The 11,466-nt window shown below is 47.8% G+C and overlaps 2 protein-coding genes across 5 annotated transcripts in view; both read right to left on the bottom strand.

Moving 5' to 3' along the window:
* Nucleotides 1-6: 6 nt before the first annotated feature.
* On the bottom strand, nt 7-5,289 carry MLNR (motilin receptor). The gene is made up of 2 exons (XM_083821623.1): nt 4,421-5,289; nt 7-2,349 (listed from the first exon to the last, which is right to left on the bottom strand). The coding sequence occupies exons 1-2, from the start codon at nt 5,196-5,198 to the stop codon at nt 2,051-2,053; spliced, it is 1,077 nt and encodes a 358-aa protein (XP_083677749.1). The 5' UTR covers nt 5,199-5,289; the 3' UTR covers nt 7-2,050.
* Nucleotides 5,290-5,437: 148 nt separating this feature from the next.
* FNDC3A (fibronectin type III domain containing 3A) overlaps nt 5,438-11,466 on the bottom strand; it is a 118,911-nt gene continuing 112,882 nt past the window's right edge. For all 4 annotated transcript variants that reach the window (XM_083821616.1, XM_083821617.1, XM_083821619.1 and 1 more), the window contains one exon: nt 5,438-7,957. In XM_083821616.1, coding sequence (XP_083677742.1) covers nt 7,643-7,957 — 315 coding nt within the window. In that variant the 3' untranslated portion in view covers nt 5,438-7,642. The remainder of the gene's footprint in view (nt 7,958-11,466) is intronic.

Raw genomic sequence — 11,466 nt, 5'->3', positions numbered from 1 at the left:
TTCTGAGGAAACTCACCAAACTGCATTTATTTCTGTAGAATTTGTCCTGATGGGGACAGAGCATTAATTAAAAGGCATTATAAGCTCACAAACGCGGCCTGCTGCATGTGTTATTCTACTAATCTTACCAGGATATTTACAACGAGGATACAAATGATTTCCCCAGAAAACCAGACCATCTCCACGGAGCCTGCCGCAGGAAGCAGGAGGCTTCTGCTGCGGCTCTGAGGCTGAGCAGGACCTTCAGCAGCTCGGGCTGAAGCTCCACGAGGGAGCAGGGGCAGCAGTGGGGTCCCAGCTGCGGTGGATGAAGGTGGGGAGGTGCCAGTGCACCCCAAAACAAGGGGGCAGAGGGACCAGCCCTGCTTCCATCGGGTTCAGCTTCCCTCTCTCCGCTCACTCCTTGTGCTGGCCATACCTGAACAACGGCTTGTGGTGAAACTGGTGTCAGGGGAACATTTCCATCCTCAGTAGACAGAAAAAAAAAAAAGGAAGAGGCACTGCCAGCAGGCCACGGGCATGCAGAGAGGCTGCGTGGCCACATATCGGCGTGACAAAGGTGTGTTTTTCTTTTGTCTCCCTCCGTCTGCATACACAAAATGCCAGCTGTTATTTTATTTTAACGTAACGTTTTAATGAAGAGCACCGCCCAGCAAAAGCAAACCAACCCAACCCAACCCCTGCAGACAACTGCTCTCCCTGGTACAAAGCTGATACAAGAGGAATGCTGAATGTGTGCGCAGCGAGCTGGGGACTTTTCTGCCTTCGGATATTTTATTCAGTGACTCAGAGTTATGAATTGCTAACGAAAGAGTTTGGCCATATTTTTAAGACTGGAGAAGGCTTGGATCCAACTCTGCTGTTTTGAGATCCCCAAGCTGGATTTTGAGTTGTCTCAGCGTTTCGGTAAACTCCGGCATACACTGAACACGTTACTTTTTTGCACCACAGACACGTTAATTAACAAAGGTTAACAAGTTAGCAGAGGCAAGTGCGGCCGTACCACGAGTGATGCTCACGTAAGCGCAGTCCGACTTCACTGGTTTTTATTCCAGACTTATCTCACGGTAGCCTGGAAGACAACTGGTAAGATGCCCAGGTCAAACCCAGTCACTCCCTGGAGCAAACAGCACCGTAACGCCTTTATAACCCCTCCTAGCAAGTACTCGCCCTTACGTTTTGTAGGTTAACTTCATATTTCAACCCTCTGGAGCAAAACTAGCGAGCTGTTTTACGACCTGAGGCACAGCCCCAAGTCCTGGGCGCAGTCCAGCACGTGGGGTGACGTGTCCTGTCCGTGAGGAGCTCGGCTCGCTCGGCGTATCGCTTGCACACACAGTACACAACGTGACGCTGGGGAGGCAGAGCGCTCGCACTAACCAAACACCTCAAGAGGATGTAACCAGGAATATCTCAGTTGGCACAGGGGATTGGTTGCCATTAATTAAGAGATCCTACTCGACTGCACGGGGCAGACCAAAAGGGCTTACCCTTTAATAATCGAGAAGATGCTTCCCCAAGGGAAGAGTCCGGAGAACTGCCCAGGCAGCTCCCATTCGCGATTACAAGAGCGGGCGGTGAAAACATGCTCCCCCTTCTCCCAGGGATGCTCGAGGTGGTGCACAGTTTCTTTTGTGTCCCTCTCCTTACAAGAAAACCATTTTAAAATAGCAAAGGCTCTCCAGGAGTTGCTCCTTGCCTTGCAGTCCTCCATGTCAGGATATTTAGGACATAACACAAATCGTAGAGAACACACGTGCGATTGAACAACACGGAACAAACATAAACCTCAGTTGTACCGGTAATACGCTCCAGCTTTCCCTCCCGTGCTCCCTTACACGTCCCGCAGGTCGTTCTCACCGTTTCATGGTCCACGCTCGCTCTGTTAGCAAAAACACACGTATTTCAAAACACAAAGCGCTATAAAACACCACAAGCACTGACGGCCGTCCACCCTTCCTGGCTCCGCTGCGAAAAGGAAGCGCCTTTCCTTCGCAGGGACCGTCTCGAAAAGCCTGGCGTCCGGGGTGCAGCCTCAGAGGCCGGCCGTTTACTTGTTTCTCATGCTTGTGCTGGTTTCCGTGTAGCCTCCGGCCTCTTTAGTGATCGCGAAGGCCCTTTCGGCGGAGCGGTGCGGCAGCAGCAGCTTGTAGACTGCCGCCCTGTACTTCTTCGAAATGAGGTTGTAGAGGATGGGGTTGATGGAGGCGCTCAGGTAGAAAAGCTGCAGGGCGAAGATGTTAAAGTACTGGGAGAAGAGCATCATCCTGGTGTCCTGAGTGTTTATGAAAATGATCCTGCCAATGTGGAAAGGCAACCAGCAAATTATAAAGGCCAGAATCACCACAGCTACAAGACAAAACAACACGTGCAAGAGTTAAGGAGCGAGTTAACTTATCGAGCATCCAGCAAGCTCTATGTCACGCGGCTGCTTTTGGAGGTTTTTCAAACGGGTACGAATGAAATACAGAAATAAACAGCCTTGAGTTGAGGATGGGAACAGCATCAGGTCCAGCAGTGAGCCTTTGGATTAAAAGGCAACTGGCAAAATCGTCAGCTGAACTCCGACAGCTGAGTTTGTCGAGAAGAATGTGAACAGCTGTAACAGCACTGTAACATCTGGGCAGCACGGCCAGGACAGAAAGATTCCCCTCAGCACCGACTGCACTGTCATGCGTGTGATAAGAAAGGGAAAATGAAAACCTGAGCAAGAAGAGGTGTCTCGGAGGAAGCACCGAGCAGGCTGCGCCTTACAGAGGCTGTTCCTGTGCACCTACGTTGCTGTAAAATGCCGCAGGGTCAGAGCTGTGATGTTGCGTGGAGGCTCAGACAGCCCGTTTCCCACTGAGTCTGCACTGTTGCTGTGTGAAGACCCTACTGTGTTAATCTGGCTGCTGATTTTTTCCCCCTGAATCTCCCACACATAGCCCTGGACAGTTACAGCTGCAGATACTGCCCGGGTGGATCTCTAGCTTGAGGCACTCCAGCTATTCCTGTGGTCTTGCGAAGCTTCCTAACACAACACCTTTAAAAGGTGCTTCATCACCTACAAACCTTGCCATGGCCACATAGCTGGAGCAGATGAGGAAGAACCCAAGTAAGCCTAAGGTTTAAAGGGTCACCTGTGAGGTAATGATGTGTTTCTCAGCACTGACTCCTATAAAATAAACTATCGTGTCCACATTTTAAATTATTTATGCTTATAAATGCAAGTAAATAAAACAAATAATCACTTCAGGAGGATCCTTCATCTTTCTCAGAGCTTAGAAAAAGCAATATAGCCAAAGCAAGGTTATGCCCGGAATAATACATCAGTGGTACCTGCTCCTTTGAGATAAGCAAAAATCTTCATATAAATATGTATATATAGGACTATATAGACATATAGAGATTAATGCCTTTCAATTGCTGAAAACGGGAGTGGCATCGAGTCCAATTATGAGTCTTTGGATTTGGACGGGTGTGTTTCTGTTGGCCAGCCTCGTGCCTTCTCCAGTGTAAGCACCTTCCTCAGGTAAGCCAGCAAAACGGGCTTAGTTTCTTTACTTTCTGCTACTCTATTTCTGCCCAGCTGATTGCATCCTTGGTACGAGAAAGCTCCCACGTAGATCACAAAACCCTTCCCACCGGTGAGAGAGCAAGCAGGGCATTTTATTTCATGCTCATTGATCGATAATTAGGAAAATTTGTGTGTGTGTGTGTGTGTCAGATCAGTCACTATCTGCAAACTTTTCAGTCCCTGATCGGATTGGGACCCCCAGCTTCCCAGCGCCTAACACTCATTCAACGAACACGAGTAAGAAAATGAATGAAGAGCTAACGGCGCCGCGCATCAGCAGGAAGTGCTTCGGTACAACGCCACTTGTTTGGGAAGAGCCCTGAAGGGTTTAATTCTGGTCTGCAGCCTGCCTGGGCTGTCAGTGGGCTACTCCTGTGGAGGACAGCTTAGAAAATCACACTGCTTTTTTTCAGAGGCAGAAATTTGCCAGCGGGAGGTGGCTGGGACTGCCAGGATGCCAGGTTTTCTGAAGTCACAGACCACCAAGAGCCTCGTATGCAGTCCTGCCTGGTAAAATCTAAAAAAATGGGTATTGCTATGGAGCCAGCGTAGCTGCTGGCTGTCTGGTGTTGGAGAGTGGCACCCCTGGAGTGCATGGCTGGGTACCTGGGCTGTTCTCCTGCATTCCCCCCACCCTGCATGGGGTCCTGTGGATGCTTCTGCCCCATCCCTAAAGATGAGCACGGCCCCAAATCCTTCCCCCCCTCCCCACCTGCTGCGGTGCCCAGATGCTGCTGGTGAGGTGTGCAGGGGCCCTCTGAAACCGAGCAGCCCCAAAAGAAGCAGGTTTACGGCAAAAAACGGGGAAGGTGCTGCCGGAGAGACAGCTCCTGGGCGCCATCGAGGGTCTGCGGGACTCACCCAAGATCTTGACGGTCTGCCGGTGCCCCCGCTCCCTGAGGGCCGCGCTGGGGCCCTGCAGGCGCCCCTTGCTGCGCCACAGCTCCCGCCCGATGAAGCCGTAGAGGACGTTGAGGCAGAGGACGGGCAGGACGAAGTAGGTGGTGGTGACCCAGAACATGGTGGCCAGCAGGCCGGACTCGAGGGCCTGCGGGGTGGGCTTGCACTCGCGGCCGAAGTCGGTGCGGTTGTCGGGCTGCTCGACGCCCACCAGGAAGAAGAAGGGCCCGGCCGAGAGGAGGGCGAAGGCCCAGAGGGCGCCGATGACGGCCTTGACGCGGCGCTTGGTGACCACCACCTTGGCCTTGAGGGGGAAGCAGATGGCGAGGTAGCGCTCCACCGTCAGGGCGGTGATGTGGAGGATGGTGCAGTAGGTGCAGCCCTCGCTCAGGTAGTGCGAGAGGCGGCACAGCAGCTGCCCGAAGATCCACGGCCGCGAGCGCCACAGGCGGTACAGGTCCAAGGGCAGCCCCAGCAGGATGAGCAGGTCGGACACGGCCATGCTGCCCAGGTACAGGTTGGTCGTGGTCTTCATGTCGCGCTGCCCGCAGACGACCAGCACCGTCAGCGCGTTGCCCACCACGCCGACGGCGAAGAGCCCCGCGCACACCGCCGTCACCGGGATCAGCGCCCGCACCGGCAGCGCCGAGCACAGCCGCTCGTCGCACGGCGGCCCGGGCCACGGCGCCTCGCCCTGGCTGCCGTTCCCCCCGCCGCCCCACACGGGGGCCGCCGCCATCTCTCAGCCCCTCTCCTCCTCCTCCTCCTGCTCCTGCTCCTCCGCCGCCGCTCGGAGCCGCCGGAGCTCGGCCCGCCCCGGCCGCCCGCCCCGCCCGAGCCTCGGAGGGAGGCGGCGGAGGGCGGGCGGCAGCCGCCGGCCCCGGGACCCGGCCTCGGGGTGGGGGGGGGCGGGGGGGTCCCCGAGGGTCCCCGGAGCCGCGGCGTCGTGGTCGGAAGGGGACTCGGGGACAACGACAAAGAATGATGCTTTTTTTTATTGTTATTTTTTTTTTCCACAGATTTGAAAGATAACTCTGCTACATCGTTTTTTTCTTTATGCATTTCCTAGGAGGCTAGACAGTTTTCGTCCTCGTGGAGTCCGACGCTTTACAGTTGCAAAGTGATATGTTTGGTAGTGTATCTATAACGTCTTAAAAAGTTATTATTTTTTTTATTTATTTTTTTTTCTTTTTGGAATGTACAGTATATGAGGTAAAATTAAGATTACATTAAAAACCTGTCTTCAGTGCAGTAATACGCACTGAGGCTCAAATGGCAAATACGCTAGTAAATGACTATCAAAAATAGGAGCTCATTTGAATTTTACTATGAAAAACATAAGTCACCGCAGATTAACTGCGGTAACAAATCTTAACCGCTTTTTAGACATTCAACCGTAAGAAATCTCTGGGCTTATTACACTCAACCTCATTTGTACTGCCAAACATGGCACTTTTAAGAAGGTTTCTAGAAAACACCTGTTATCACTGTATTCTGTGGGAAGGTATCAGCCTATACATAAAAATGACAAATCGGAAAGGAAATGTAAACATACAGTACAGTTTAAAGACAGATCATCCTCGCCACTTGGAGGCCAAGTTCTTTGCCATTTCTTTTTTTTTTTTTTAAAACAAAACTCAGCAACATTTTTTTCTACAGCACAGATCATTGGACGTATAAACAATTACAATACATGCCCGTTATAAGAGAAATTCTTCAGAGATCTTCAAAGCACAAGACAGAGGTTCCTTTTTTATTATTATTAAGACTGACAGAAGTGTTTAATACCATTAAAAATGCTAAACTGAACACAACTAGAAGTCATTAATGATCCACTATCTCGTAACTCAAATAAATTAAAAATAGCTAATTACAAAGTGTATAACAAATAACGTAAGTGTGATGAGACAAGAATTTGTTTAAAGATAGGTTCACTACAAGCTTTGTGTCACTGGCAATCATTGACATCTAGCAAGATGTTCAATGGGATACTCGATAAAATTCAGTCTGGTCATTCAAGAACTCACAAATGCAAGCTCACAAAACATTGATGAGTTATGCAATTGCAAAGTGCTCTAATGCAACATTAACTACATGCAATCAACAATTTGGTACAGTATCCAAAGAGACATTACATTAAACATTAGGATCTCAAGAAAAAGCAGCTTTAAGTTTTCTGGTGCAAATTACTACACTTCGTCTCTGATTTGGTGCCCCAAAGAAAGAAAGAAAGAAAGATAGAAAAAAAGAAAAAGAAGAAAAAGAAGAAAAAAAAGAAGGCAGTGCTCGATTCTGGTGGATATGGCAAGTGAATGTCAGGGGTAACAGCAAAAATTCAGTAATGAATTTTATCTCAAAGATCTATTAACTAGCCAAAATCAGAGGGCACAGACACCTGTATAAACTGCATCCGATCAAAGGTCAACTTCAGAAATGCATTTTTAAATTTAAGTAACAAATCTAAAAAGTTCTCTCTCGCTCTCCCTTCTGTATTCGTAAGAAGTAAAAGAGGCATTTTTTTTATGAGTAAACATCAAATCCTGGGGGCAAGATAAACCACTTGTGCCATCCCCTCGTAGTCTTTCAAAAACATCTACTTGCAGTGAAGAACTCCACATTTATCAGGTAAGAAGCTTCCTTCGTGCACACTCTTCCATCCCGTTTCTTATTTGCTGCCTGAGAAAAGCCCCTTCTGTTTTTCATCATGAATCCTGCTTCCCAAATAATTAAGACAAATGAGGAGGTAGAAATACAGCGCTAAATTGCTTTCACAGCATCAGATTAATATTGTATACAGCACAAGTTTGTTAAGTGTAAGTTTTAAATGCGTTCTACACATTCGTCCCTGTTATGGTAGTAACCCTTAAAAGTGTGGGCCGGGAAACCGTTTTTACACTTGAGTCTACTGATCAAACCCTTTTCGTTAAACACTGCTCGCCCCATATGAAGTTTGTACTGCAAGAAGGCATATTAAAAAAAGATTGTATTTCTGTGGCTTGCATTCTACTAACATGTGTCAGCCTATACCTACCAGTAAGCTTTTTAAAGTGGCTGAAAAGGTTTGCATCAGTCCCAATGCCGGTGCTAAATGCCTGTTTTTGTAAAAGCAAGAGAACAGAATTATTTTTAGATTATGAGAAAGTAAAATGTAATGGGCAGCATTCTAAAATAAATCTGTTTTCTTCACTTTATTACAAAGTACTGGATGATAACAGCGATCAGAATGGAAAAGATAGCAAAAAGTGCAAGAATGACAGCAGCACACACTTGGTCGCTCTGTGACCATTGTGTCCTTGTGGTTTGCACAGTGTCCTTGTTGGCGCTTGCCGGTGGTTCAGTCCTCTGAGAGATGAATAGCACTGGTGCGCTGTAGGGGCCTATCAGGTCCTGATGACCTACTGCCTCCTGGCACTGGCGAATGGCACATGCACGAAAACGATATTCACAGTTCAGCTGGAGGCCTGTGTATCGGAACGACCAGTCCGGACCCTTGTAAATCTGTCGGTAAAGAAAAAGGGATACATCAAGTAAAAATGCCATACGTACACATACGTATCTCAATATGCTTTTCTTTAGGGAGACAGGATGAGAGAGCTGGGGTTGTTCAGCCTGGAGAAGAGAAGGCTCCGGGGAGACCTTATAGCGGCCTTCCAGTACCTAAAGGGGGCTACAGGAAAGCCGGGGTGGGACTCTTTGTCAGGGAGTGGAGTGATAGGACAAGGGGGAATGGCTTTAAACTAAAAGAGAGGAGATTTAGATTAGTTATAAAGAATAAATTCTTCACTCTGAGGCACTGGAACAGGTTGCCCAGAGAAGCTGTGGATCCCAATCCCTGGAGGTGTTCAAGGCCAGGCTGGATGGGGCTTTGGGCAACCTGGTCTGGTGGGAGGTGGGCTGGAACTAGGTGATCTTTAAGGCCCCTTCCAATCCAAGCTATTCTGTGATTCCATGGTGAAGGTGACTGTGTTTTCACGCGTGCAAATAAAAACGTACAGAAAAGCTTAAATACCAGAAAGTGTCCAGTCTTTTTTGTGAAGCACAGGAAAAGAACCACAAGTTCTCTTAGGTCATGATAACGACACACTAACTAAACTCTTACAGAAGCTGCAACGTTGTAAGGTGTTTTTAGTGACTACTTACAATGTAAATACCACACCACTGGATATAATATCTGCTATCATATCACAGGATTTCAGGTAATTAACTACATCATGCTTCTTTATTTATTAAGTCTAACTGACGCAACATCGTTGTAGCTGAGTTACTGCGTGTTTCAAATACTGTCATTTAGCCCAATAAGCCTTCTATCGGGAAAGCTGCACGGAGCCCTTCCTGTGATTCTTAATTTCATCAGACCCCAAGACACAGATGACTTTTTTTAGGGTGTTCTCCATGGATGTCTCGGTTGGCTGGTTAACATGAGGGGACTTTCAGGTTCAGTTCACAACTCTTCAGCACGGAGTGCCTAATTCAGTTAAATCTAAATGCTGGTTTCTCATTTTAATTAATTTGCAGCTATGCAAAGGCCCTGTAAAAGCTAATAAAATCCCATGCAGGCGCAATTTCTGTTAGTAGATGTATCAACAGGAACTAAGCTATTATGTGGGTAGCCTGGTAGAGTTTGATTTCCCTCTTCAAAACCCTTCATCTTTTTTCTTTCCATTATCTGGATTTATTTAATTGGTAGCAGGATACGGAAATATCACATCAGTTGTTTTGCCCACAGTTATTTTATTGTTAGACAGTATTTCACAAGTGTAAACTGCCAACAATTCAATGAAAGAAGCAGGAAATCTGTTCTGATTTTGTTGCGTGAGGAGCTATTGCTGTGCCTGTGGCTACTCGTGGACTCAGCCCTCCGACAGGCTGGCAGCTGAGCATTACTGGAATCTACAACTGGGGATTATTGTAAAAAACCTTTTCTTATCTCAAGAAATTGCTGGCACAGGGACAGGACAGGTCACTGGAAATGTGGCTTCAAGATTTTGCTAATTTATGTAATATATTTGGCAGTGAGCAATGAGACCACAGATACACGTCCTACTCTGAACCGAAGCTCGCCAGCATTGCGGTGGATAACAAAAGAGGCTTTGAGAATGCTAACTGCAACAGGAGGGCTAAAGAACACATTGGGCTGTTGCTTGATGAGGTTGGTCACCTCAAAACAGGGATGAATGTACAGCAAAGTCATTTAATGCCTTCTTTGCCTCTTTAACACCCGTGATGGGCCCCGAGACCTCTGGAGCCTCTGGGTTGGAGGACTGCGACCTGGGGAGTGATAAACTCCCAGCTGATGCTGAACCTGTATGGGATCTGCTGCTCCAACTGAACGCCCGTAGTCTATGGGCCTGATAGGATTCATTCCAGGGTACTGAAAGAGTTGGCTGATGTTATTGTGAGACCTCGCTCAGGTATTTATCAAGGGCTGCGGCAATCTGGAGAGGCCCCAGCTGACTGGAAGCTAGCAAATGTTGTTCCGATTTTCAAGATGGGCAAGAAAGAGGATCCTGATAATCACGGGCCTGTCAGTCTCACTTTGGCACCCGGTAAAAATTATGGAGATTATTCTGGGAGTTCCTGAAAAGCACCTGGAAGACAATGCAGGCAGCAGTCAAAGCCAACATGTGTTAATGAGGGAAAAGTCCTGCCTTACTAACTTCCTATCATTTTATGACAAGGTTACCCACCTAGTGGATGGAGTGAAAGCAGTGGATTTGTTTTTTTTTTTTCTTTTCTTTTTTGCAAAGTTTTTGATACTTTCTCTTACTGTATCCTTCTGGACAAAGTGTCTAGTACACAGCTGCCCACATACACAATACAAAGGGTGAACAACTGGCTGATGGGTTTGGCTCAAAAAGTTGTAGTAAATGGGGGTAACGTCAGGCTGGTGGCCAGCCACTGGTGGGGTTCCCAGGGCTCTATTTTGGGGCCAGTTCTCTTCAATGTTTTCAGGAATTACCTGGACACAGGAGTTGAATGCATGCTAGGCAAGTTTGCGGATGATATGAAATTGGGAGGAGCTGCTGACTCCCTTGAGGGTAGGGAGGGCCTACAGAGAGAGGTTAATAGGTCACAGTATTGGCAATCACCAACCAAATGAAATTTAATAAAAGCAAATACTGGATTCTGCACCTGGGAGGGTGTGATCCTGGTTGTACACACAGGTGAGGGGACAGGTTGCTGGTGTGCAGCCCTGCAGAGAGGCATTTGGGGGTTTTGGTTGATGTTGACTCACATTGAGCTTACCAACGTGCCCTGGCAGCAAAAAGGGCCAGGCGTATCCTGGGGTGCATTAAGCACAGCACAGATAACTGGTCAAAAAAAGCGATTGCTCCACTATACTCAGCATTGGTGCAGCCTCACTTCGCGTACTGTGTGCCGTTTTTGGCTCCACAATGTAAGAAGGATCTAAAAATATTAGAATGTGTCCATAGGAGGGCAAAGATGGAGACAGGACTAGAGGGTATGACTTACAAGAACTGGACTCAATGATCCTTGTAGGTCCCTTCCAACTCAGGATACTCTATGATTCTGTGATACTTGGTTTGGAAGAATATGATAAGATATTTTGGTTTCTCTCTTAGAGAAGAGAGGGGTGACCTCACTGCTGTCTACAACTTCCTCATGAGGGGGAGCAGAGAGGGAGGTGCTGATCTCTTCTCTCTGGTGATTGGTGATAGGATGTGAGGGAATGGCTTAAAGACGTGTCAGAAGAAGTTCTGATGGAATACTAAGGAAAAAGTTCTCACTGAGAGGGTGGTCGGGCACTGGAACAGGCTCTCCAGGGAAGTGGTCACGGCCCCAAGCCTGAAGGTGTTGAAGAAGCATTTGGACAATGCTCTTAGATAGATGACTTAACTCTTAAGTTGCCCTGTGCGGAGTTGGACTCTGATCCACACATGTCCCTTCCAATTCAAAACATTCTAATGAATCTCTGTTGTAGTCTAGCTACAGCCATGCCAGCTGGCATGGGTTACTATTCTCAGCACATTGTCTCCTGGGTTTTG

Source organism: Anser anser, assembly GCF_964211835.1.
Source record: "Anser anser genome assembly, chromosome: 1".
Classification (NCBI taxonomy): Eukaryota; Metazoa; Chordata; class Aves; order Anseriformes; family Anatidae; genus Anser; species Anser anser.
The sequence above is the reverse complement of the archived record's forward strand: the minus strand, read 5'-3'. Positions and strand labels throughout refer to the sequence as shown.